At 37.2% G+C, this 27,689-nt stretch overlaps 3 protein-coding genes and 1 long non-coding RNA gene across 6 annotated transcripts; 1 reads left to right on the top strand and 3 right to left on the bottom strand.

Annotated features, from left to right (window-relative positions):
- Nucleotides 1-1,112: 1,112 nt before the first annotated feature.
- Nucleotides 1,113-2,160, bottom strand: LOC122650022 (transcription factor bHLH53-like). The gene is made up of 2 exons (XM_043843318.1): nucleotides 1,479-2,160; nucleotides 1,113-1,391 (listed from the first exon to the last, which is right to left on the bottom strand). The coding sequence occupies exons 1-2, from the start codon at nucleotides 2,139-2,141 to the stop codon at nucleotides 1,197-1,199; spliced, it is 858 nt and encodes a 285-aa protein (XP_043699253.1). The 5' UTR covers nucleotides 2,142-2,160; the 3' UTR covers nucleotides 1,113-1,196.
- Nucleotides 2,161-6,580: 4,420 nt separating this feature from the next.
- On the bottom strand, nucleotides 6,581-8,117 carry LOC122650020 (pentatricopeptide repeat-containing protein At1g55890, mitochondrial-like). Its single transcript, XM_043843315.1, has 2 exons — nucleotides 6,884-8,117; nucleotides 6,581-6,699 (listed from the first exon to the last, which is right to left on the bottom strand). The coding sequence occupies exon 1, from the start codon at nucleotides 8,083-8,085 to the stop codon at nucleotides 6,913-6,915; it is 1,173 nt and encodes a 390-aa protein (XP_043699250.1). The 5' UTR covers nucleotides 8,086-8,117; the 3' UTR covers nucleotides 6,581-6,699; nucleotides 6,884-6,912.
- Nucleotides 8,118-13,406: 5,289 nt separating this feature from the next.
- Nucleotides 13,407-25,465, bottom strand: LOC122650024. Its single transcript, XR_006331363.1, has 3 exons — nucleotides 25,386-25,465; nucleotides 20,437-20,445; nucleotides 13,407-13,417 (listed from the first exon to the last, which is right to left on the bottom strand). It is a non-coding gene; the product is annotated as an uncharacterized LOC122650024 (long non-coding RNA).
- LOC122650023 lies at nucleotides 13,493-17,974 on the top strand. Of its 3 annotated transcripts, XM_043843319.1 has the most exons (7): nucleotides 13,493-13,508; nucleotides 14,219-14,285; nucleotides 14,371-14,432; nucleotides 14,533-14,625; nucleotides 14,761-14,900; nucleotides 16,895-16,952; nucleotides 17,397-17,974. In XM_043843319.1, the coding sequence occupies exons 2-7, from the start codon at nucleotides 14,219-14,221 to the stop codon at nucleotides 17,583-17,585; spliced, it is 609 nt and encodes a 202-aa protein (XP_043699254.1). In that variant the 5' UTR covers nucleotides 13,493-13,508; the 3' UTR covers nucleotides 17,586-17,974. The 3 variants fall into 3 exon arrangements, with proteins under 3 accessions (XP_043699254.1, XP_043699256.1, XP_043699255.1); XM_043843321.1 differs by lacking the exon at nucleotides 13,493-13,508 and having other exon boundaries at nucleotides 14,124-14,285; nucleotides 16,895-16,947; nucleotides 17,395-17,974; XM_043843320.1 differs by lacking the exon at nucleotides 13,493-13,508 and having other exon boundaries at nucleotides 14,126-14,285; nucleotides 17,400-17,974.
- Nucleotides 25,466-27,689: the final 2,224 nt, after the last annotated feature.

Below are 27,689 nucleotides of genomic sequence, written 5' to 3'. Positions count from 1 at the left end.
CCAAAACAATAAAAATACAATACATAAAATAACATTTTCATGTAAAAGATCATTTGCAGGGAAAATTGATAATGAAACAAAAAAATTTTAAAAAAAATATAGAAAACTTCTCATATAAAATATCATTTATAAGAAAAAACTTTAAAATGAAACAAAGAAAGCCTTATGAGTTTTGTATCAATAGAAACTCTGATAATTAAAGCATAAATCCCAATAGTAGTAATCAATCGCATGGTTGATTATCTAATAAGATTTTCGTGCGAGAAAATTACATAATCTCTGTTTGGTTGCAAGGGAAGTGGGGAAAGGGAAGTGAACAGAAATATTTGCATTTGCTCTAAAATATTTTTCACTTCCTAGAGAAATATCTAACAAATCTATATTTCTTTTACAACCAAACACCAAAAATGATTCTTTACCCCAACAAAACACCAAAAATGATTTTTCATGTAAAATATTTTCACTTGTGGTCATAGGTTCGAGTCTGGAAACACTCTCCCATAGTGGTGGTGGCATAAGCCTTGTGGAATTTAACTCATCTTCAGGGAGTCCAGCATGCCTAGGGTGCTATCAATTGTTGGACTATACCGTACACATCCAACAATTGAATTTTTCTTCATCCAATCTCAAGATATTTTCTGTCTTTATTGCGGTTGATAGGACTATAAGGACATTATTGTACTTCATACCACATTACCACGTAAGGAGAGAATTGGCGAAACACAATTTGGAAAAACTAGAGCTCGCTTGGGAAGAATAGTGTTCGAAAATGGTGACAAAAGATATTAACAATCTCAATTTAAAAAATAATGAAATTGAGTGAATGTCCTTCCACTTCTACCCCCAAAAAAAGGTGTCACAATGACCTTATCACTGTTTAATAACCAAAAATAATAACTAATCAAACAGAAATTGAGATTAACAGAAAGGATATCAAACATTCCATTGAATAATTTTGACCAATTTCCAACCTCTTCTCATTACATTTGCCCAATAACAAACACCTTAAACAACCTCTAACAAAGACACAACACTAATCTATTTCTTGTACAATATTTACAAGAAAAAGATTGACTAACTAACTAAACAAAAGAACGAAATTAGCATCTAAATTAAAATATATATACAACCAAAAAAAAAAAAAAATGTAAGAGAACACCATTAGTGGTTAATTAAGGTTGGTATCTAATATCTGATTACGGATACTCCGATTGGATCAACTTAGTGAGACCTTTCGCAATCATTGGATTTGACTTGATCCCCTGATCCTTTGTTAGAGTTTCAATAAGCCCTTTTGAAACCAAACACTTCTCTTCCAAGTAGAGCTTTTCTTGAATTCTTGGAGATGCAAGAACTCCTAATCCTTCCACATTGCTCTCATCTTTACCTTCCTGCACAAAAATAAAACATTCTTTATTACATTAAACCCAAATTAAATCATTTTTTAATTACCCATGATTCTAGAAGTGCAATTTTACCTGAATTGACCCCATGAATTGAAGAATTCCGACTTGGGCCTGCAAAAACTTCACGTATTTGAAAGCAGCTTGGAACATCTCAGCAGTGTTAAGCTTATTCCCACCAGGAATAAGCTTTGCAAGCTCTTGAGTCTTCTCAGTGATCTTCCTTCGCCTCTGCCTGGCAGCAACACTCTGCGCTGACGATCCAACACCATTGGGCTTCATGTTATCAACACTGCCATTCGAATAAACCGGTGGATTTGGAATTTCGGTAGTCGGAAAAGCAATTTCCGGCAAGAAATCAGGGACAGGATAAGAATTCAGTCCATACCCATCAAAGCAATTGGGTGTGAAATCAGTGTAATAGAGGTCTTCAAAGCTTTTCTGACGTTTTGAGTAATCACAGTAATCAAAATCATAACTTGGATAAAATTCAGGTGAGAGGGAGACGAATGGGCTAGGGGAAGGAGAGAAATATGGAAGGGAAGCATAATTGTCTGTGTAGAGGAAATCGTCAGGATCGAATAATGGATCAACCAAAGTGTTTGGAGGTGCAGCAACAATGTTGTCGTACATGCCTAAAACCTGTCTTGCTAGCTCTCCTTGCCTTTGTTGGAAGCTACTCATTTCTGGAGTTAGTTGCTGAAGTGTTGCCCAGTTGGAACAGAAACTCAATGCCATCGAAATTTGAACCTGCAGAGGAAGAGATAATTAAAGTGAGACAGTGAAAGAAAACGAAATCCATAAACTTAAAACAGAATTATCTACACAGAGACACAGAGAGGGAGCGAGGGATTCTCTACATTCATGTAGACAAGCAGACAAAAGTAAATCCAACCAACCATAAACAGAGAGAGAGAGAGAGAGAGAGAAAGAAATTACCTGGTGAGGAGATTTCGCCAATCTCTGTGTGAGAGAGAACACAGGAGGAGAGAGACAGAGACAGAGTGAGAGTACAGGTAAGGGTGAACGGTTAAGTAGAGCGATTTATTAAGTAATACGTGGCACTCACTGGTTAAATTTAGGGTTTTCTCCATCCTCTTTACCAACTTGCCCTTGCTAATTATAAGAGATTCATCCAAAAAAAACTGACTATAGGAGAAATAAATGATTGGGTGGGTACATCTCAGTTCCACGGTAACCCATACTGTCTCACCTATCTTTAATCGCATCACAGGTGGGTCTCACCAATATTGAGGATCATTATATGGGAACGGTGGGACCCATGCAACGGAGGGATCTAATCCCTATAATGATCCACGTGGCTCCATATGGAGAAATAACTCATATCACTTGCAATGAGGACACTCTCATGACAACTATGATTTAGTGTATTAATAAAGCAATAATTGGAAGTTTAAAAGTTTTAAAGAGGACAGATACCCCAGTAATAAATTAGTGTGAGGGTAATTTTGTCATTTTATCCTAATAAATTTTGGAACCTTTAAGTCTTAACGAGCACAAGGAGTTACAAAACGGTTAAAAAAATAATGGGGAAATGGAAAGAAAAGGAAAGCCGTCTTTCCAGCGGTCGCTTTTATGTACATTCGGCTCTCATGTGGCGGCTAATTAACTGCCAAATCCACGTGTTAATATGTGCATCTTTCGCGCTAAATTTTCAAGGGCATGTCTCCTGTTAACGGTTTCTCCCGGGAAGTACCAGGAAGCTGTACCACAAATAAAACGGAAAAACAGTTATAATGCTTGGGACCCACGCGTTGGAGTGATCGTATCCAAGATGAGAACTTATGCGTGATCAAAACCGTCCATCATCTAATATGTAAAGATTCCTTTTGGACAGCTGAAATGTTTTTGAAAGCTTACCTTATAAAAAAGAGAAAATCTATTGATTGGGTGGTTCCAATGTGCGGTTATGCAATAGTTAAGGGTGCCAATCAGTTTGGTTCGATCCATTCGCTTTGGTTCCAATTCAGTTCAAGATGGTCAACATAGAAACCAAAACCAACCCGTATTGCATTCGATTCACATTTATTGTAAATCATAACTAAAGTAGTAAACCACTTTTATTTTGGTTCGACGCCATTCAATTTGGTTTGAGGTTGCATGCATTTTACAATCTTGAAATCATAATCAAATTGGCTTGTTTTGACTGTAAACGACCAGTTGCAGTTCCATTTTGACACCCTTGCCCGTAATATTTTTATTCTAATCCGGTGGTCGACAAGTTGCAACAACATCCATTGGGTCCCATTGTCAAAATCACGGTTTTCTTATGAAGCTTAATAAATATCATAGTTTGGATTTCGCTCATCAAAATGCATAAATGGGACACGTGCCTTATGTATAAAAGATCAGGACTCATAACTAACTAATGGGACCCACATGAGGGTTTTTTTTATTATTATTATTATTTTTTTAAATCAGTTGGAGTTATTTGCGGTATTTCAGTTATGCTGGAGTAGCAATGGATAATGGGTGCAGAAAATTAAGGGTGACACCTAAAAACCGTCGTTCAGGAATCCTATGTTCTCTATACTGTTCTTTGCATCGGTCGTATAGGATGGATTTACTGTACGGTCTACCTAGTGATGATGAGGCAATTGCAGCCATTGGATGGAAAGGACATATGTGGTTTGTAAATTTTTTTTTTTTTTTTTTTTTAAATGGAAGAAATACGATATGAAGCAGGTGGACAATAAATGTGAAGTATTTAATCTGACCCCAACGGTTGTTAAGAGTTTTTTTTTTTTTTAGGTTATTGGGAGCTTTACATATATAGTTGATAGAAGGGGGGATCGAACCGGGGAGGAGATAAGATACCAGCCAAGAGACTCGAACTTGAGACCAACCGTTGATATGAGTTAAATGTAATGATGTGCTACGATTATTTGATGGAGGATTGTGATTATTTTGATTATTCTAATCCAACAGTTGATAGATTTAGATGGATTTACGGGCTCATATATATTTGATAATTATATCAAAGACTCATATACGAATATAAGTTCAACTCTCCATTACTACTGCTTTAAGCTTCCCCTCCCTTTTTTATTTTTTTTCTCGAGGGAGGAAGGGGATCAAAACAATATGGAAAAAAAAATATCTTACTTGGTGGTATTTTCTACGCCCTCTCACTGGGTACCGTGAAAAGATACCTTTACCCCTGGGTAGATACCCGAACGTACTCAGCTATTGACCTAGACGTTTGTATAGAAACCATGCGACCAAGTACAGATCTCTGACCAAATAATATGGATCAAATAAAAGGAAAGAGTTGGCCACAAATGCAGTAACGGTTTCAAGAGTCTGGGATCAAATCCGACTAATCCAATTCATATGGTCCATCTCAACCATATGACCTACCGTATATTACTCTACCATGATTTATAAACAGTATTTAATTTTTAAACAATTTTCAACACACTATATTGTTACATGGTTGTCTGCAAATTGTAAAACTAAGGCATGACTAGAAAATGACAAAACAATATCTCCATATACCAATGGCACGTTTGATCACATTTCTCTTTTAGTGATTAACACTTCAAATTGTTTCCGTTCTTCAGGAGTATTTTTGGCAAAAAAAAAACATGATTTTTTATACTATTTCAACCCTCAATTTGATGGAAATACCCTCCCAACCACCTTTTGAGTGACTCGCATTGATGACTGAAACACATTTTTCTTTGTTGAGTACCTTGTTTTTTTCTGTTCCGCCATTACCATTCTCAGCACCCAACTCGTTTCATTCTGCTAAGACACAAAAAAAAACAAACTGGCGCTACCAAACATGATTTTGTTGTTCTTTTGTTCCTCCCACAAACTATTACGGTATTACCCCAGCACACCCCAAATTGCACATGTGACAAATATAGCTGATACCAACATGGCTTACATGCTAAACAACTGCCTAGCACAGTTGGTGAGCTGTGGTGCGCTTCATACCCATGCTTACCAAGAGTTTCAAGTTCGAGCTTCCTGGCTGTTATCTCCTCCCCCAACCCCCCCCCCCCCACCACCTTAATAGTAATAATGATATTATATAAGCTCGCTTCACACCCCCCCCCCCCCCCACAAAAAAAAAAAAAAACATGGCTTATATGCATTGTCCATGTCAAAGCCCTTTGGTTTTTTTTTTTGGTAAGACATGTCAAAGCCCTTCACCCTCACTATTATAGTAGTTAGTAGTACATTCGTACTTAAAATAAACTATATAGTTTACTTGATGTACATTATCTTGTTTTTTTGGAAAAATTATAGTGTGAAGTAGTGTGTCAAAACTCCCTCTCTTTCTCTCTCTCATAAGATGAGACAACTGGTAAGAATGAATGTACAACTACATTTATGAACCACGAACAAAAGATTCATTTGCCTTTTGCATCAAATTAGAGGAACTTGCAATACCTCAAGGGCGTAGCTCAGTTGGCTAGAATCAACACCTCACAATTAAGAGGTCCCAAGTTCAACTCTGCTTGGAACTATCTATCCGAAAAAAAAGGAACCTGCAACAGCCCTGCATCAAGCAAACAACAGTAGCTCATACAGTTTATATGCCGCTCAATTGTCAATCAAATCACAATGCAATATTCGTTGTCCAAATCGTTACAAATCAAGTTTTCACTGTTTCATGTTTGTAATTGGATCCCATTTTGCAAACCAGCAGTGGATGCAAGTCAAGTAAGAGTTATCTCAATAGCTCGTATAAAATTACCCAGAATGCAAGCAGACCTGGCCTGCTGCCATCTCACTTTGATAGTTCCCAGTAACAAGTAGCAACAGCAAACTGCCACCCCCAATGATGCTTACTTTGCTTACAACTACAAACATTGGTTCCATTTGATGTTGAATGGTCTTATTCGTAAAGATGAAATTGCAAAAACTACTGAACAAATTTTTGTGAAGGATTGATATATAATCCCCGAAAGCTGGAAAGTTGTCTAGGTATAAGTGATATCTGATGATGTACCTTTTTGCCAAATATGTGCAAAGTTGAGATAAAAGATTTGTTTCTGCAGATTCTTATATGATTGCTTACATGGCTTTACATATGTATATTAATATCAGACAGTTGCTTACATGGTTGATGGTTGCATGTTTGAGTAGGTTTATGTTTGCAGAAGAGAGCTAAAAATGTTGGAATGATAGCAGAGAAGCCATCAAACACAAAATAGTTGATGGGTCTAGTAATCAAAATTTACAATGACAGTGGAGTTGATCGCACCCTCGGGTAAGAGACCTATGCAAGTTGCAGCATTGCCATCAATGCCACATTTAGTCACTGTTACAAGCAAAAAGATTATGGTTTCTCTTTGGTTGTTACCATAGATGGAATGCTTATGATCAGATAGGTCATCAAACTGTTATATTTTTTGTCTATCATTACTAGAATTAGATGCACAAACCAAGTCATATCATCAAGCATAAAAGATATTCATAACACATAAGGACGAATTTAAGCTTACAAAATCAGACATAAACCAATGAGAAGTTATCATTTTGCATCTTCTGCAGCATCTTCTGCACCAGTAGGTAGTTTCAAGAAAGAGCGGCTGTATCTTTTTTCCCTCCCAAGATTCACAAGCTCTTTCGCTTCATCAAGCTTTGACTCCTTCACCAATCCATCCACTACAGCTTGCAAGACCCCTGCATCCAGCAAGCAATGACGGCTGAGACTATCCTTGCAAAGGCTAAAAGCCAGATCGAAGTCCCCCTTCTTGCAAAGGAAAGGTACGATCGTCTGAATAGTCGTTCGATTTGGGGTGCAGTCATTATTGGCTAAATCATCATAAATTCTCATAGCTTCCTCTAAATCCCCCTCGTTGCAAAACCCTTTAATCAAAGAATTAAAACTATACATATCAGGTTTCAATCCCCTGGACCTTAATTCCTTAACTAGCTCAACCGCCTCCAACGTCTTTCCCCCGCGAATCAGTCCCTCCAACTTCGCATTAAAACTTTTATTATCCGGAACGCAAGTGGTGTTCTCCATTTTCGCCCAGATCTTTTCCCCGTCAGAGAACCTATCACCTTCATATAACGCTTTCAAAAGCGTATTAAAAGTAATCATATTCGGCTCCACCCCATTCTTCTCCATCTCATCTAGCATTCTAAGTGCAGAATCGAACCGACCCATCTCACAGAAAGCACGGATCATGATATTGTAAGTGAAATTATTTGGGCTAATAGATAAGCTCGGCTGGAGCTCACGAAAAATCCGATCGGCCTCATCGAAGTTCTTGCAATCGATGGAAGCAGTGAGAAGGGCATTGAAAGCCATCACTGTTCGTGGGCATTTTAGTTCAGGCAATTGGTCGAACGTCTTGGAGGCATGATCAAACATACCCGATTTCCCATACAGAGAGATGATACGAACAGCGAAGCCTTCTTTAGAAATGTCACTGTACTTCTTCTGTTCTTCGAGGATCTCTTCGATATACTGGAACTTTTTCGCATCGGCGAGTCGACGAACAGTGATCTCGTAGACGCGGGGCCTGCAGCGGAATCGGTAGGTTTCGGAGGATTTTTTGAACTTCTCGACGAGTTTTTTGAAGCTCCGTTCCTTGACGACGCCTTGAAGGAGGGTGTTGAGAGAAGTTGAAGATGGGCTAGTGGTGGCAGGTGAAGTACAGAAACTCCGGTAGAGAAGGCGAGTGAAAGAAGACATTTTGCCTCGTTTGGAAGACAGGTGAGGGGGTTTTAGGGTTCAACTTCAGCCTCAGGGTTTTAGGCTTTTTGGCCTTTTTCTTGTAGGGTAAAGTACACGGTCCCCCCTATAATGCACCCAATATTCCTCGTACCCCTTAAGTGACTCAATATAAAGACCAAAATGCCTTCATCTTCCCCAAACCATCATCTTCTTTTACAGACCTACCACCACCGGCCACCACCGTCAGCCACCAAAATTAAAATCGTCCGAAGAATCTGCTCTCAAATCAACAATCGCCGCCAAACTCCAGAAACTGCTCATGCTCGCTACCCACCACCGCCTCCTCTTGAGAGCGGTTTCTTCGCCTAATCCGTCGTCGGATTCCACGGCTCCGGCAACGTCTCTTATAGATCCGCTTTAGCGGCAGTCTTCATCGAAGAGCTAAGTTTTCTCCTTATTTCTGCAATCGGGTTAAGAACCAAACTCGCTAAACTCGTCCCCAAATCCTGCTTCGCCGACTATAAATAGGGGAAATTGAAGGTCTCGTGCTTTCTACGGAATCCCAAGGCCCAGACATCACCTTCTGTCGTTGTGTGTTTCTCTTTCTCTTCCACAATTAAAAGGGTTTTCGTATATCAGATAGGTAATTCGAATTTTTTGGATCATTCATTCATCGATGATCTATGGGGTTATTTTGAGTTTCTTGCTTAGGGCTGCCGGCCGACCTTTGCTCTCTGATTCCTCTGTGCAGGTGCGTGTTTGATCCCCTCTTTTTCATTCTCAATAGATACATCTTCTATTAACGATCACTTTAACATCTGCAGTATGCTTTCTGTTTCTGGTTTACATGTTTTTTTTTTTCCTGTTTCGAATTCTGTTTTGTTTTTAAAAGATTCTTGGAACCTAAATTCGTTTCTTAGCTGATTTATTTGTGGTTTTAAAATTTTATTGCGAATCTGATTAAAGTTGCAATTCTCTTTATTCCTCTTTTTGCTAATTTGTTTCATTTTTTAATACCCGTTTCTTTTCCGATTCTATTCGATCTTTTGTGTAGAATGTAGATAGATTAGTTTTGGATTTTCAGTATCTGATACATGTCTTCCTTGTACTTTTAAGAGTAGGCTTGGCCTCTCACTATTTGTTTCTTGGTGGTTTCTTTCAATTTTCAGTTTGTTAAATTCTCATAGTTTGTTCAAGGGGGCGGAAGTAGGGCGTGCTGAGTGCTCACTGGTAATTGGAGGATAGATGTATAAAGAGTCTCTGATCTTGCCCTTGAGACTGTTTTCCGATTGATCATGGGTGGTCCTTTGCTCACACCACAGAATGACACCCTTGGCAGAATTTGGGAGAATGACAGGAAGTACCTCCATGTGAACAGCTCTGCTGTGAACGTATCAGTTAACCCATCAACCATAACATATCCAATGTCTGTCACACCTGAAATCGCGCCAAATTGGGTTTATGCCAGTGCAGAGACCATGGGACATGCAAATGTTCCCATTGTGAACTTCAATGTAACTTGGGTCTTACGGTGGTTGGTGGTATTAATGGTGGTGGGTGGCGGTGGTGCTGGAGGTGGGGCTTCACGGTGGGATGATGATGGTGTTAATGGTTGGAGGTATGTAAAAGAAAATAATGATTTGGGGAAGATGAGGGTATTTTAGTTTTTTCAAATTTTAGCAAATAGATCAGGGCAATTAGGTCTTTTCAAATTTTAGAGAAGATAGAAAAAAGGGTAGTTTGGTCATTTTATAGCATTTAATACCTGGTGTGGACTTAAATGGCATTTGGGGTGTAAAGCAGGGGTGGTACGTGGAATATTGAGGAGTGGTACGTGGAATATTGAGCCGCTTAGAGGGGTACGAGGAATATTGGGTGCATTCTAGGGGGTACATGTACTTTACCCTTTTTTTTATAATGAGAATTAGAACTCTGTCCGGGCAGCGGACAGGAGTGGAAAAAAATTCGTATGGCCTATGTTAGGACTCACATGAGTCTATCTATCCTTTTTAAATGAAAAGACATCTATGCCCCTCACCCCTTGTTTTGAGGAGGAGAGAGATAGACAAGTGGGAGTGTTGGTAAGAAAAAACTACTTCTTTGCTTGTTCGAGCAGGGGTGAGACGATCTTTTCACGCCTCACCAAGTTTGGTGTGCAGCCTGGGCAGGGTGCTGGACAAGTGCCAAGTCCCCTTGTAGATGGGTTCCATCACTTTCATGGGCCGCAAACGGCATACCTTTGCCATGACAAGGTGAATAACCCTTGGATGAATTGATAAATTTGATCATATAAGCAGCCCATGTATTAACATTTTCCCTTATACTTTTACCATGCGGCAAATTATAGCGCTACCTAAGAAGGCCAGCATCTCCCTTTAGTATATACACCTGAAGTTTTAATCAAAAAGAATTGACCACGTGTCAAAAAAAAAAGGCAAAATTATTAGAATGATCCTTCGTAATAAGCTTATCTGGGCTGACTGTTCAAATGATTTTTATTTTTTTTCTAAAAATACAATTGGAAACATGAAACTTTTGAAAAGTGACAATCAAAATTGGAAGAGCAAAATCGAGGTGGCCAATGAAGCTTTTGCAACTCTACATCATGGTTTTAAATTTCGATTGTATTGGTGTTGGGCAGTTGGCCAATGAAGTTTTTGCTAGTGTCTATACTCTATATCATGATTCTAAATTTTGTATCGTATTGGTGTATAAGTATTGACCGGATCACCATCGATTTAGCACGATGAACTAACTAATATGACCTCAAAAAAAAATAATAATAATAACAAAAACAAAATAAAAAGGATAAATTACACGTCATCCCCTGATTTTCAAACGAAACTCTGATCACCCCTGGTTTAGACCCCAATATGACAAATTAGTTTCTACCGTTAGTTTTATGTTATTAAGTGATGATGTCAGCTAGTTAAATAAATTTAACCCTTGACCAATGTTGAAGATGAAATAAGGGTAGTGTTATAAATTTAATTCTAATGTTTTAGTACAAGGGTAAAATAGTTATTTCATACTAATAACTAACAGCAGACTAACACCATTACTATAGAGGGGGTGATTTGAATTTTTTCAAAAACCAGAGGGTGATCTGAGTTTCATTTGAAAACCAGGGGATAACGTGTAATTTACCCTTGAAATTGACAACCTGATCTAGAATCGAATTGATGCTTATCAATATGGGGTATAAATGCATTATATAGTATAATCTAATACAGTAGATCTGTTTACCAAAAAAAAATACAATAGATCTTAAACATTTTATAGTTTATTCAAATCATTACTAGTTTATGGACCATTTTTATTGTTATCAATTACATCACTCATTTTCGTACCCAAAAATAAATAAATTTTACATCACTCATTTTTTTCCAAATTAATCAAGAGAATAAAATAAAAAATAATGAACGAATATAAAACCAAGATACAACTGCCTATTAAAGAAATGGAAAGGAGATCTGTCTGGGCTGCACACATGCTTTGGGCAATGAGAGTGTACGCGCAAACATTGCCCTGGGCGGGATTCCACCTTCCATGGAGGCAACGCAATATTGGATAGGGTAAAGCTAGGTTTCAGAGTGGCAATTGCTTTGATTAGGACATCATTTACAGAGTGAGAGAGCAATTTTACCCCTCTCTCTCTCTCTCTCTCTCAATAAAAACTAGAGAAAAATTTCAGCTTCATTATTTTGAAGCTTGCCTTCATTCCCTCCTTTAGGACTCTAAAGAGTCCAATTTTACATTCCCCACACATGATGTAGTTTCAAAATTATTTATCTCAATCGTCTTTGGCCATCAATCTTCAAATTTTTGGATGAGAAAGTAAATTTGATCATATACCATCAACGTATATATTAGGTTTTTGTCTTGTATGTCGTAGTAATTCACATAATTATTATTGGATTTGTATATGTTCGGTCAGGTATTGGTTCCATTATATGTACAAGAAGAAAATCATAATTCTTTGAAGATTAGGTTTTTAGGGTTTTCTATATATTGTCTTCATAAGGAAGAACATAGAAAAAAATATCTTGCATTCTTCCTTTGGACAAGTAAGGGATATCACATTTTGTTTTTTTGGTTTAGTAATTATTTGCTGAGATCACATTCTAGGTGAAGAGTTGTGTCGAGTGATTTTTTGGTTTAGTAATTGTTTGGTTTTTTCTTCATGGTTGTGCATTCGTTCCCAGTAGTATGCTCATGCAATCCTTGGCAGTCTACACATTTATTCGTACTTTGAGATTTTCCAGTACTTTGTTTTGTCACATGGTCAACCTTGTATAGGCTAAACTAGACATGTGAGCATGAGACCTTCAAGTCTACATGTCAAAAAGTATAAAGCCCCATGAACATGCCATGTGGCAAAAGTAGATCTGTAGTCAAGGAAACCTCTAATGAAAAACCAAAACTTTGAGAGAATACTAATAGGAGACAATTTTCCTCACCCATGATTTTCCTTCACTGATGGATGTGGGTGTCTTGGGATGGGCGCATCAGGAACAATGTAGGTATCATCATCTTCGGCCAATATGATTAACAATGACTTTAGATGGATGTACTTTTCCTTCATCCACATCTCCTTATTAATAAAGAAAGTTATTGGTGTTACAATTGTTTGTGGTGTTTCAGAAAACCACAATATAGATCTGAACCATCCATGTTTCGAGTTTTTCTTATCTAAACTTTTGTTCATGCTCAAAGCTGGGAAAGTGCACACTAGTGGCTAGAGTACATATGCATGGACATATGCCGGATGCATGTTAATAAACAACGGTATTTGATTGAATTAGATTTTAAAATTTTACACATGACCTATCTAACCAACAATTATTATGAACATATAAGTTGTCTATGTGATAGAATAGGTGTATCGTAATGTTTTAAAAAAAATGATAAACCCTTGTGGCAATAATATTTTATGAGAAAGTGTTTGTGACTCGATCGTGTAGCCCCTCCATGCACAGGGGCATCCAACAAAAGGGGTGGAACGATCATTTTGCATATGGATGCAGTGTAACACGACAAGGCAATGTTTTTTTTCCATATTTTATCTATTAACAAACAAAAAAATAAAAGAAATAAAAAGTACAGTTACGGGAATTTTCAATAACCGGGGAGGGGAAAAACCGATTAAAACCAACCGGTCTGTTTCAGTTTTAGGCCGAAGACCAAACCTAAAAGGCTTCGGTTCTGTTCCGGTTCTAAAACCTTGCGACAATCGGCCTAGCTTTCACGCGCATTAGATATCCCTAACGCTAAACGCGTTACTATAAGTAGCGAGGGTAGCGACCTCGAACGCTGAGTTCGTTGATTCTTCGTCGCACCTTATCTCTTCCTTTGTTTTCGCTTCTCAAACCCTAGCTCAGCACTTATTTCAGAGAAAATTTTCTGGTTCTTTGAGATTGTCAAATTATTTTCGCAGAGATGTAAGTGTTCTTCTTATTGCTTTTAATTTATTCAATCTTTACTGGATCATTCTTCTTTTAGATGCTTTTGAACTTTCCCCTTTTTATGGTCTCTGTTTTGTTGAGAAAACCCTAGGTTTATATTTCATTTTTTTTTTGTGTCTTGGAGTTGGGGTGGGGGATTCTGTTAACTCTCGTGAATGTCCTATTAGGGTTTCACTGTGAGCTCTATATTAAAGTTTGCAACTTTGTATTTTAATGCCCAAATTGGTTGATTAGAAGATTTGAGTCGTTGAATCTTTGTGGGTTTCTTAAATCTTTTTATGTTGATTCTGTTCCTGAATTGTGCAACCCTTTCTGAAGGCCCGAGAGGGTTTTGCTAGCTGCTCTGCGTGCTGTATTTTGACGTTCTTATTTATTTATTTTTGTGGAAAAAAAATCTCTTGGTCCTTTATTTCTCTTGGTTGAGTACGTTTACGGCTGGGTAGCTTAATTTATATTAAAGCGTTTTGTTTCCTTTTAATTTCTACGGCTATACAACTTGTTGGTTGTTAGAGTTGGAACAACTCGTCCGTCGGCTATAGTATTTCTTTGCTTTTTCTTCCTGAATTGTACATATTTATCTTGTTCCATTACCTCGACAGATAGTCATCTGTATTGTCTCTGTGCGGATTGTTATACATATACTTTTATATAGTAAATTTGTGACTTACCTTTGCCAATTTTTTTAGATGGCTACAAAACCATTGACCAGTGAGGCAATTGCTCTCACAGAGAAGAAAATGGACATGGCCTTAGGTATGTTGGCTGCTGTATGAGCTTTTTTTGAGTTCTGATCATAATTATGTGGTTCAATGACCTTTTGTGTCTGTGACTAATGTAGATGATATAATTAAGATGTCCAAGCAAACAAACCCCAGAGTTAAACAGCAGCAGAGGGTTTCTGTGAGTGGTTTTTCCCTTGAGAATCACCGTCTGATATTTTATATTACTACAGATAATTTTATTTTCTTATTATCTTACTAAAGGGTAATATGCTCTGCAGAATAAAAACCAAAAATTCTTGAATGCTGGATCTAACCAAGGGAATGCATCAAAGATGCGCCGTTTTATGGATTCCAGATCCTCCATTAGACAGGTACTGCATTTGTATGGACATTTGGTTTCAAATCTCCTTACTTCTAATTTAATTTTGTACCTTATTTTTATGGGTAACATTTACTAATCTAGGTAACTGTTTGTTGTTGTTGTGTGATACATATTCTGCTTGCAGGGGGTTCTTGCTCAGAGAAGGTCAAATTTCCAAGGTAATCAGTTCCCTATGGCAGCTGAGGCTGCCAAGAAGGCTGCAGCTGCTCCTATTCGTCCCAGAGCTCTTGGCCGTAATAGGATGGTTAACTGGAATAAACCAAGGTACTCCCAGAGTCCTCAATTTGTTACTGTGTTAGAAATTTTAAATATTTTGGTATCGAGGAAAATATACATTTGATATATTAATGTTGAGGAATATATTTCACACCTATTTGCAGGTAAATTGTGGTCCCTTCTTATCATTGATCAGATATCTGCCATTTTCATCGGGTCATAAAAATGGCTTGTTCTAATGGAGCCGTTGAGTCATTACATGGTCCTCTGATGTATTGTTGGATTGGGAATAGACTTTGAGTGGGCATATTATCACAAGAAATGTAGTTTCAAGTATTTGCCCATTCCAGTTCTTGTGGTGTCTGAATACTTGCATCTCTTCCCTTGTTCTGATCTTGCGAATGGTGAATCATTAGGTTGAAAAGTGCATGTTGCATGTAGTACTGGTTAACTTTTACTCTCCAAATGATTGGAGAATGCTGCTTGGGCTGGATTCTTAAGTGATGGATTATTATTATGTTGGTCAGAGATACTCTAAAACACGGAAAAGTGATGCATCACAAAACTGGTTTGGAGGCTTGAGTAAATTGTAGTAGACACTAATGTTGCAAAATTCATAAATTCTAGGCTGCTGTGTGCAACCTAAGAAGATCAATCCACTTTTTGTTCTGCCAGTGTTCAACTCGGTGGTGATCTTGTTTCAGTTCTTCATGGTTGACCTGATGAGGAACTATATTGGTTCATATTTTGAACATTTGTTCTTTGAAGGGTTATTCTCATGGATCTATGGATCGTATGATGTTTGTGTAGAACGGCCATAGGAGAAAACTGCCTTTTTCTTATTTAAATAGTCAGGTTTGATGCACCTCCAAATCCGCCATTCTTCTTGGGGCAGTTAAATTTTTTCAATCGTCTTCCTCAGTGCAGCCATTCTAGCTTCCACATGTCTTGTATTGATAGATTCCTGACTCTTCCTATGCATCTGGGAGAGATTTTGCTCAGGATTCTCGTCCAACATTGTGTCGTGCATTTGTTAGTCTGATTGTGCAGGAATCTTGTTGATGCAGGAAGGTGGCACAATTTTTTCTTAATCCCCTTGGACTGATCTTAGTCTATTGGGGTTTTTGAGGTTTAGCACACTAAGCAACAACTGGGAGTTAGTATATCATAAATGAAATGTTGGATGCTTTTTTTTAATGGTGTGATTTGAACCTGGGATTTTTTGAGTTTGGCAGTCCCCATGGAAAGGCAGCATTTTGGCAATTGGAATAGCCATATGGGTAATAATTTGGAGAAAAGCTTGAATTCCTTGTAGTCCCATGGAAAGGAAGCATTTTGACACTTGGAATAGCCATATGGGTAATAATTTTGAGAAAAGCTTGAATTCCTGGCAGGAGAATATGACCTGTAGAATATTAATTCCCTCGTCTTTCATCGTGACGTGTTAGTGAGCAGCAACTATTTGATAGAAATGAACCCAAGGTACTTTGCTCGGTTGATGGAAGACCTTTTTTCCAGCTATTATGTCTTGCTGAAGCTTTATATTTTCTTGGATTTCCTTTATGATAATTCACGGTGTAAATCTGAATGTGGGGATTGCTTAGAAGAGAAATCTACTTTTCTTGGACTGTCGTGAAAGTATGGCTTGGTTGTTGGTGCTTGTGGGCCACGGAGCTTATGTGTCTGAAGTTTCTTGAAGTTGGATATTTCCATGTTTCTTCGCCGGAGTGAGATGGCATATTCTGTGACATCTATGACTACAGATCATATTTATAGTAAATGGGAGCTCCTTTATGCCATTGTGGGAATTCCATTGGGGGAAGCGAATCTCCAAATTTCCATCATTGACATCACTTCTAAAAACTGGTTTGTCTAGACTTTTTGTTAGTATTAAAAGCATTAGGGTGCCCGAGGTAAGCCCTCTCCATTCCCTGATGCAATTGGGATTTATAATAGCAGCAGTTGTGTCCTAACTTATGCAACAAAATATTTAAATATTTTTCTTTTGACCCTTTTTTCAAGTGGGCTACTTTTTGTTGCAGGATTGGAGCAGCCCCAGCTCAGAGGAGGGTTGCTGAAGGAGGTTTTGCTGGGAGGAAGGTATGTCTGCACTAATCTGGCATTAAATACCGAGTTACGGGTTAATGCCTTCTTAGCTTTTAGCTGTTTGATCTATGGTACTGAACAGTGAACAAATTGCCACTTTTTTTCTTTAAAATGTATATAATAGGCATGCATTTTGGGTAGTTCTGGAGAAGCATTTGAGTCTTTAAATAATGTGTATACATGCAGATGCTAGGAGTTTCAGAAACATACTTCATAATAGGATTATTTGTTATGAAAGCAAAAATTCTATCTATGATATGGTAGAAACCCAATAAAAAGTGAAAATAGAATTGTAAATTTTGAAATGCTTTACTTAATCATCATGTAGACCTCTATCCTGTTATCTTTCTTCCCCTCCCCCCCCCCCCCCCTGTTTTGATGTTGATGATGGGATGGGAAGCTTAAGATTGATATTAATAAATGATTATTAATGTGCAGCAACAACAACAGCAGCAGTTGCAGGCCAAGGTAGTGCCTAAGCAGAGGCCTCAGACTTTGGACTCTTTGTTTGCAAACATGAAAGAACAGAGGATGAAGACATTGTCTCAACAGATGAATGCACGACATATTGGTGGATCCCAGCAACACCAGCGGCGAAGGGGTCAATTTAACAATTATTCCAAATAAGCAGACCTATGTTCTTCATGCGAGGAGAAATGTGGTGTATCTTGGTTATTAAAATCTCTACGCATGCCATGTGGTACTAATAGGTGGATTTCTCTAGCAACCCTCAAGTCTGTGATCACCAGCAAACAGCCCTTTTTTTATTATATTTTTAGCCTTAAAACACTTTTCTTCTGTATCCTGACCATCTCGAATAGAGGAACTTGTAGATATTTTCAGTTCTTTTTTCGATCTGAGATATGGAATAGTGTCACATCTGGTGTACATTGGGATGGTGGCTAAATTTTGGTGGTGCCCATTAGAGCAGCTGATACACTTAACTATGTTTTGCTATTTCAATTTCTTCCTGTATCTTAGCTGGCTTCAGTACCTATTAGTGGTATCTTAGCTCATTTTTTGTTGGCACTTTGGTTGGTAATTATGTTCTCTGATTTTATGCTGCATTACTTATGGTTTCAGACCTCAGGACTGAAAATAGCAGGCACAAGGAGGTTTCTAGTTTGTGGGTCTTTTTGGAGTGTATCTTTCTTATCTATAAGCAACTTTTGGATCTGTTTGGATCGGACCTGTATGTGGGTCTTTTTGGGATGTATCTCCCTTATCTATATGCAACTTTTGGATCTGCTTGGATCGTTCGAGTCCAAATAGCTCTGAATTGATTTCTTTGTATAATCGATTGCTAATTACTAGTAGATCTACTGGTAGATAAATTTTTTTTTTAACCAAGCTGATCTCAGTTGAAGATTTGAATATCATTATTTAAGGTGCATGATTTGGTACTATGTTTGTGTGCAAATAAAGATTTAATTATGGGCCTTGTCTTTCCTCTTATGATCGATGTCTGCGGGACTACAATATGAACTAATAAGCGGTTGTGAGAGAGTGTAGGACCTCCTACATCCTCACTATAGTTAACAACTATACTGAGCATGAGGTATAAGGCCCTTGAAGTAGATGTTTCAATAACTGTCTTTGACAAATATAATTGCAAGGTAATAATAATTAGGTGGTGATATTGGGGTAATATTCTCATAACCACAAACCCTTCTATCAATAAGATTACAATAATCTTAATTACTAAATGAATTATATTATCAAGTTACAAACTTGGTTCTATAACTTCATAATTCATTACCACTATATGCCAGAGAATAACTAAACAATAAAATGATTTAATCTCATGAACACTTCAGATTAGTAATGATAAAGGCAACAAACCCTTAATAAGGTTTCATCATGTTCACCTTCTCATAGAATTATCTTTCTTCGTTAGGGAAGTTATTATTTATTTTCTTTAATAAGGACATAATTAATATTAATATTAGACTACCATTACGAGTATCTTTCGTTCTTTTTCAACGGAAGGACCGTCGATGCGCACGGAAACACATGGATATGCCAAATTTTGAGATATGCATGACACTGTTAAGTTAGGTAACACATAAATCATGCAAAATATCTAAAACAATATGCTTGTTTTAGTGCCTAACTAGACTAACTAATGTAAACACCCATGCAACTACTTTAACAACATATTAATTAGGTATAATACATTGACTGAAATTTGCTTGTATAAAATGAGTTTTGGAAAACTCAAAGGAGAGTCTGACAGTCCTCTCCTTTGAAACTAGGAGGGCTGTAGGTTAAGTATGCATCAAATGATGTCTTCTTCAATTTGAGTCCATGAATTGTATTAAGCTCCTTGAATCTTATAAATGCTACCACTGGACAGCAGCACAGATTTTGGCGAAGCACTTCCTCCATAGTACAGGGCAGAACATGGCTGCTTTCGTTAGTCAGTTCATATAAGTTAGTAGTTGAGATCCCTCTTTGTCATGCTGCAGTGGCCATGCAACATTCTCTATTAGCTCAAACAATTAAGACCTGTCCTGATGTGATTTCTTAGAAGCCTAGTAGCCTGTAGATTCCTGTCTTTTCAATGGTTTATATACTTTCGAGTTTTCTAGACTTTACTAGGCTTCAGATTCCTGTATTTTTAGTAGTTTATATGAGTTTTTTAGAGCTTACTTCAATGGAGACAGTTTTCCATGGTGGGTGAAGGAAAACTTAGACTTTTTTTTTTTTTGTTTGAAAATAGTTCTATTCAGAAAAGCGAGTTACACAAGTGTGGTGTGGTGCACTGTGCACCGCACTTTAGACTCCTTCAGTAGTCCCTTATACCTATACTACAAAAACACTCAGTCAATCTTCACAGATTGGTATAGGTCCCCCTTTTATTATTTGAATCTTCATGACAGAAGGAGAAAAATATAGAAATTTGGTGAAAAAAAAATTCATAATTTAAATATAACAGAAAATAATTAGCCTGATTAACACAACTATAATAAAAGAAACATGCCACAAACTTAAACAATTATGGGAGTGTTGGTGCGTAAGTCCCAATCTCTAGGTGGTTCTTCATTATCTCACAAGCAAAAGATCTTAATTTGGTTCCTGGAGGAATTAGACGGTGACTGTGACTGTGACCTAAGGTTTGTGTCCAGGAATACTTCTCCAAATCCAAACCATTGCCCTTGTTTGGGTCTGCTCATTGTTCACAAGAACAAAAATATGAGACACAATTTTAATCATTTTGTTCCTAGAGGAATAGCTCTTTTAGAAGTGGGGATGAATTGCAAAGAACTCAGATTCAACAACAACAACTCGGCCTTTCCCCAACTGAAGTGGAGTTGAATTGTAAAGAACTCATAAACAACAACAACTCAGCTTTACTCCAACTAAATGGGGTCGACTACATGGATCCTTTGAAGGCAAAGTAAGAAAAATGAAAGAACTCAGAAAGATGAGCTTTATTATAATAATCAGTATTGACCTTATTAGCAAAAAAAGGAACAGCCCTCTTCTTCAACCTCTCCATAGAATCAAAGTCAGCAATAAATACAGGACTTTCGGCTGAGAGAACAACCCAAGTCCGAACCCAATCGTAATGGAACTTTAGAACTAGGATTCCAATCCACTGTTCTCTTAACACCACACAAGGATTTGCTCGAAACAGCAATAAGAACTGTAAAGAACCTCTGAAATCAGACCAATCGCTAACCATAACAGAAAAAGATAGAAGAATGGACCAGGAAGAAGCGGGAGAAAAAAGAAGAAAGTTTAAACCTGAGAGAAGAAGAGGTCGGATAAGTCGAGAAGAAACCAGAAACCAGGCCATGCACACGACACTAACGAGAGCAATTTCAAAATTCCATTTAATTCAAACTGCTAATCGTGTTGGATTGGGTTACATGCATATTTATAACTTGTAAAACTAAAAAGTCAAACTCAAACTCAAACTGAAACTGAAAGTAACTCCACACAAAAAACTAGAAACTCCTACGTATCTTAAGATCGGTTTGTCTTGGTTTGAATTTCCAAATCAGATCATGTCAGTCCAGCCGCATGCAAGTGAAACTGCATCAGTTGCACTCCTGGTCTTCTGAGTCAAAATACAGTTTGAAGTCATATTGTTCAGTTAGATTTTCAATCTCTGCTTCCTATTCCTCTTCTTCTTTCGATTCTCCATTGCTTAGCGAAGATAATAGTTTCGGTTTCTACAATGGATAGTGTTGGAGTGAATCAGTCAATAGCAACCTCAATTTGTCTACCCGTCTCTATAAGATCCTCAACGGTAGTCAATGGCTGGAACAAAAGATATTGAGCATATTCCGGTTGGAGATTCTTTTTCAGCAATCTGACTTGCCCCTTTTCAGGAGGAGGGTACCACATTTGTTGTACCTTTTTTATGAATCTTAAGTGGAAGGCTGTAAATCCTTCGTATGGCTCTTGCCTGGTGGTTTCCAGTTTGCATCCAGTGAACCCATCCTCAATATGCTGGCCCGCCTCTACAAGATCCTCAAAGGTAGTCAATGACTGACCAAAAAGATATCGAGCATATTTCGATACAAGATTCTTTATCAGCAATCCGACTAGCTCCTTTTCAGGAGGAACATACCACAACTGTTTGACCTCATTAAAGAATCTTAATAGAAAGGCTGTAAATCCTTCATCCGACTCTTGCTTGGTGGCTTCCAGATTGCGTAGTTGTCGAGTGAACTCATCCTCCAAATGATGGCCTGCCTCTATAAGATCCTCAAAGGTAGTCAATGGCTGGGCAGAAAGATATCGAAAATATCCTGGTTGGAGATTCTTTATCAGCAATCTAACTTGTTCCTTTTCAGGACAGTCCCACATCTGTTCTACCTTTTTTATGAATCTTAAGTGGAAGGCTGTAAATCCTTCGTTTGGCTCTTGCCTGGTGGTTTCTAGGTCACATCGAGTTACTGTTTGTCAGAAAACAGAAAATAAACAAACCGTAAGATACAAACATGTAATATTACACTAATGCTATTAGATCAAAAATAATACTCAACAAAGAAATAAGAAAACAAATCTAAATGAGAGGAGTATCATACACTGTCATCAGAATATCAGAAACAGTAAACAATCATGAAAATAAAAATTGAAGTTTGCAAAATAAATAAAATGTCTAAAATACCCCTTTGAATGCATAAACCCTAAAAATTTATAATAAATTAGAGAACACTCTCAGGTCCAATTGGGCGATCAACTCCGGAGATCTTCCCATGGGAAAACCGGGCTGGACATACCAACCCTATGGATTACTTCCTTTTGGAGAGGGGGGGGGCTTTCAAGAAAAAATGACAAAAATACCCCCTTTAAATGCATAAACCCTAAAAATTTAAAAAATATTCTAAAACGATAAAAACTTGAAATCAGTTGGAGAACACCTAGCCAAAGCCTACAAAAATTACTCAAACAAATTTTGAAAATCGTGCTAAGGTTCCATGCTTGTATTACCAAAATACCCTTCCTACATGCATACTCTACGAAAAAGCAAATAAATGCACAAGAAATATTGAAATTTTGAAAACTCTAAAAACTATTACAAAATTCGTTTCTGAAAGAATGCCCTATTTACAAAAATGTCACTAATGCAAGAAATAATTTTAAAAAATGCAAAAATGATGCTAATTAATCCTAAAAAACATAACATTAATTCAAGGTATGCAAAAATGGAGAAATAAACTCAAATACATTCCAATAACAATTAAAAAAAAAGCATGCAGAACAAAGACATGAAAAAACATGAACATATGGGATACTATTCCAAAGTTCAAAATGAAAAATAAATGCATAAACTGTAGATGAAGAAAAAAAATCAATTAGTATAGGGCATGATATGAACTAAAAGGGAAGGCAACAAAATACAATAAAAATGTAATAATTAAAACCAAACATTAATCCGGATTAGTGCACATTGCCACTGCCTAGTTGAGGCAGAGGTAGTAGACACCTGCTCTTAATGAAATATCAAACAAAACAATCTGAAGTTAATATAGAATGAAGAACAATGTACGAAAGAAGCAAAAAATAACTCGAAATCATGGGTGGAGATCGTAAACAGTTCAGAGGATTAGAGATCCAAACCGAAATAGCAACTGTACTCAAACAGTTTCAGAACTCACTTGCACTCTCCAAATGTGGTTCATAACATGGGGTTGGGGAGACATATTTATAGCTGAAGAGGTCATCCTTCCTCTCACCGCGATGAGGTAAAATCCTCACAAACTAGGGTTCTGGAACGGTCCAAACATTGTAACGATAATACCCACCTGCTGGTAGGTGAATGAATCAATGGTCCATTTATCTGAAAAAGGTTGAGCTGTTGTTGACATTCTAACTCTATTTGTATCTAAGTTTAGTACAATGTCTATTATAGTGTAAAACAGAACAGAACTATTTCTAAAGTGACAACACTCCCTACTGGTAAGAGAATGAGTCAATGGTACACTGGTCAGAAAAAGGCTGGGCTGTTGTCAACTTTCCAACCCTATTTGTGTCTAATATTAGTACAATAGCTCTCTTAGGATAAACCACAGCAGAAATTCTAATTTCAAGTGACTTTAAAGATTGGATTTTACTTGAACTATAATAGTTGCAAGAAATAGATAACTCCAGAAAATTTAGAAAAAGGGGAAAAAAAAAAAAAATCTAAACTAAGTTTGATGCAATTCTAAGCTAATGGCTTCTTTCAACCTAGAACCAAGGTTTTAAAACCAGAATCAAGCACGAGGTCGGCTTCCATCAATTCCGATTCGAATAGGATAGGAATCAATCAGAATCAGCCGGAGTCGGCTGAATCTCTAGAATAAGAAATCGGGAAGATAAAGCAAAGATTTCCAAATATCTTTGATTCTTCTGGAGTTTTTTTTTTCAAAAGTATTGTAAAACTAACTACAAGACGTAAGTTTAATTAATTTTCTGCTATTTCACTGACTAAAAGGAGAAGTAAAAATGGCCAAAACGAAAATCTATGTGCATTCACAGCTGATTCCAAAAGGGTTTTGAGAATAGGGCATTATTGGAATCCGGGTCGGCTGATTCCAATTCAACTCGGCAATTCCAATCCAATTTTTAACCTTGGTAAACAGTTTAGTTTAAGGCATATCAAATCAATCATAAAAACTAGCATCAGACAGGAAGTCTATCATGTGGATCAACATTGCCTACAGATTGGTGTATTTATTCCAGGGTAGAGCACAATAAAGTTGTTATTCCTTTATCTCAACACTCTTGCTTGCTACACCTATCCACTCACACTCATAGGGACTTTACTCGTCAGTTTGACAATAACATGATATTTTTCAGGCCTCGTTGAGCCTTCAGAGATTTAACACAAAAAAAAATCATAGTGGTTTACCAGTTTTGCATTTGAGAGGAACGTTGATTGTCTAACTTACCCTAGTTCATGTAACATTTGATTTCAACCAAGAAATCGTTTCCAGGCACTGAATGGATTGTGAACCATCAATCTTCTGTCAGTTTACTCTTGGCAATCCAGTAGAGTTCAAAATTCCATTGTCCTGTAATCCTTGTAGAACTTTCCATGTGTATTTGAACCCAATGAGTAATAAACAAAGAGTTATCCTAGAATCCCCATCATGATTCCCCTTAGTTATCCTATAATCCTCATCATAATTCTCCTTTGCTGAGCATGCCCTGGATATTCAACAAAGACTGCTAGGAAAATGTATACAGTCCCCCCCCCCACACACACACATACACAAAAAAAAAAAAAAAAAGAGCGCTTACTGCTTAGTATGTTTGCTGGGCAGGGAAAGGCAATTAATTTACATCTTGAGAGTGAAAACAATAGGGTAGAGACAGCAGTCTTATGCTATCTAACTACAACATGTACAATACTGTTTTTTCCAAGTAGCTCTATTGAATAACTAGATCCATAATCAACTGTAATCTTATACCTAGATCCATAATCACCTGTATTCTTATACCACAGAAATAGCATTTAAATAGATACTCAACAAAGAGAATTTACCCGTACCACACATAGACACAGAGATAGTACACTTATATACCTACACTTGCAAAACAGAGCAGAAAAATATAGATAAAAGCTGTAATTCAGTTCTTTCACTGAGGTGAAATCCTTCATCTACGTAATAAATGCAACTAAGTTCCCTCCTTTAACAGTACAGTCATTATTTCCAAAATTATACAAAAATAAAACAAAAAAAAAAATACAGAAAATTATGCAAAAGCTAGCAAATAAACTTCCTAAACAACATGCACAATGAAAAGCAGAGAAAAAAGTGATCTAAGTTGCAGAAGTCAATCCCTATGCCACTATATCCAAGCTTAAGAATTACTCAGAACGGGAATTACAAGGCATGCCATTAAAGCTGACGTGCAGGTTAGGGTTTTAACTGCCACTTATTCATTATATAGGAAAGAGAGATACAAGAAATTACCTCGCACTTTTCCACTCTCCTCTGCATCCTTCTCTTTCAAAGAAGAAACAATGGCTGAATTCCTCTTCTCTACCGAATCGTCCTTGAATAGATTCAATTTCCGACGAACGAAGTCCAATACTGTATCCATTAGACCCAGATGGCCTTGTTGATCGAAGATCGATTTCAGTACTTCGTCGTAGGGACCTTCAGAGGATTCTGCAAACAAAACAGAAAAAAAAAAATACAAAAAATTATGCAAAAGCTAGCAAATAAATTTCCTAATCAACATGCACAATTGAAAGCAGAGAAAAAAAGTGAACTAAGTTGCAGAAAGTCAATCCCTGTGCCACTATATCCAAGCTTATGAATTACTAAAAACGGGAATTACAAGGCAAGCCATTAATGCTTACGTGCAGGTTACGATTTTAACTGTCACTTATTCATTATATAGGAAAGAGAGATACAAGAAATTACCTTGCACTTTTCCACTGTCCTCTGCATCCTTCTCTTCTAAAGAAGAAACAATGGCTGAAATCTTCTTTTCTACAGAATCGTCCTCAAAAAGATTCAATTTCCGACGATCGAAGTCCATTAGTGTCTCCATTAGACCCAGAGGGCCTTGTTGATCGAAGATCGATTTCAGTACTTCATCGTAGGGACCTTCAGAGGGTTCTGAAGAGGAAGTACGGGTTGAAGAATTTTGCAGTTCAGTCGCCATGGCTGAAAAGTATTAGAAGTTTGAAGATTATGTTATTATTGGGAGCTTTCTGCGATGGTTATCGGATTTTTATTTTTTTTTTTATTTTGGGTGAAAGGAGTGGATCGGATTGAAGGTTCGGGTTAGGATTTTTATCCTCTGAGCGGACAATAAGGTGTTGTCCCCTCACATGGGGCGAAATGATCATTTAACCTCCTATCCAAACACACTGTCCAAGGATAGAAATCCAAGATAGATATCCCCATGTGAGGGGATAGCACCCTGACCGGACGATAGAAATCTGTTTGGATTAACGGGTCAAATATAATCTATATCTGTGATCTATGCAAATTTGTTTACAAAATCATCTCTCCTATCGTTATTTCTTTCAATCAAAATTGTTTTGTGAAGAAAAGACATATCCAAGATAATGTTCTTATATGTTATGATCTTCTTCGTTGAATCAAACAAAAAGAGAAGGGGTAGATTCGGTTTCATATCAATTAAACTTGACATGAGTGAAGTTATCTCTTCCATAATTTAATTGGTAGATCGGTTTTGGTTCCACCGGTTCTTAATTGGTCTGTCGGTTCTGAAAATGTTGGGAGACCAATAGCTTAATTGGTGGATTTAAAACCAAACCAATAACTTATCGATAAATCCAAAACCAGATCAATAAGCTTTTGGGAACCAAAATTGATACCCTTAACTAGGGTAATGCAAGTTGTCTCTTCCATCCTCTCTGATCGTGGTTGCTCTCTTTACAATTTAACACCCACAGATGAAGACCGATACAACATTGGTTCAAGCTTTCATCCTAATACATCCTGAATCAGTTTGGATTGATACCCTTCCCATCCCTAATAGAGGGCAGAGCATGGTTGCTTTGGTTAATCAGTTCATATGGGTTAGTAGTTTAGATTTCTCTTTGTCATTCTGCAGAGACCATGCAACAGTTTCTATTGGCTCAAAAGGTAAATATAACAGTCCATATGTGATTTCTTGGAAGCCAAGTAGCCTGCAGAATTCTTTGGTTTCAATAGTTTATATACTTGAGCTTTATAGAGTTACTTTTATGGAGAAAGTTTTCCATGGTGGGTGAAGGAAAAAATAATAATTCTAGGACCTTAATTGACTTCATGTACTAATTGGGTGTGTTTTCACCTAATAGCTTAAGCATTTGGATTGAATAATTCAACACAAACCAGAATCTGTCAGTTCCACAGGTTTTTTCATTGCCATTAACTAGCATTAAGTGAACACAAATCTGCCAGTTTCCACCATGTGGATAGCTGATTTGGTTGTTCCGGGTTTGAATTATTAGGTAATGGTTTGTGCAAGTTATTGCATTGCATTGCAACCTAGTGGTGGTGGGTTCAAATTGAGAAGCAGCCTCTCCACAAAGCCGGGTAAAGTTACATACATTATAAAGAAGGATGTGAGCTTTTTATACCCGTTTTTTCTTTTTTCTTTTTTTTAAATATTTCCAACTATTTTGCTAAACAGAAATGGAATTGTGAGAGCAAATGTTTCGAATCCTCATACCACATAAGGAATATGACACATTAATTGTTACTTTTAAAACACTGGAGTAACTCAAATAATAGGGTTGATGGCGATTTCAAAATCTCC

The sequence above is a fragment of the Telopea speciosissima genome, chromosome 2, assembly GCF_018873765.1.
Source record: "Telopea speciosissima isolate NSW1024214 ecotype Mountain lineage chromosome 2, Tspe_v1, whole genome shotgun sequence".
NCBI lineage: Eukaryota > Viridiplantae > Streptophyta > Magnoliopsida > Proteales > Proteaceae > Telopea > Telopea speciosissima.
Note: the sequence above shows the minus strand (reverse complement) of the source record. Positions and strands in the feature narration are given on the sequence as shown.

Bases quoted from the DNA above. Each gene is read 5' to 3' on its own strand.
- LOC122650022 (XM_043843318.1), bottom strand. From the start codon at position 2,141: ATGGCATTGAGTTTCTGTTCCAACTGGGCAACACTTCAGCAACTAACT. The intron at 1,392-1,478 runs GTAAAATTGCAC...ATTTTTGTGCAG, and splicing joins AATTCATGGGGTCAATTCAG to GAAGGTAAAGATGAGAGCAA.
- LOC122650020 (XM_043843315.1), bottom strand. From the start codon at position 8,085: ATGTCTTCTTTCACTCGCCTTCTCTACCGGAGTTTCTGTACTTCACCT.
- LOC122650023 (XM_043843319.1), top strand. From the start codon at position 14,219: ATGGCTACAAAACCATTGACCAGTGAGGCAATTGCTCTCACAGAGAAG. The intron at 14,626-14,760 runs GTACTGCATTTG...TTCTGCTTGCAG, and splicing joins CCAGATCCTCCATTAGACAG to GGGGTTCTTGCTCAGAGAAG. The intron at 16,953-17,396 runs GTATGTCTGCAC...ATTAATGTGCAG, and splicing joins GAGGTTTTGCTGGGAGGAAG to CAACAACAACAGCAGCAGTT.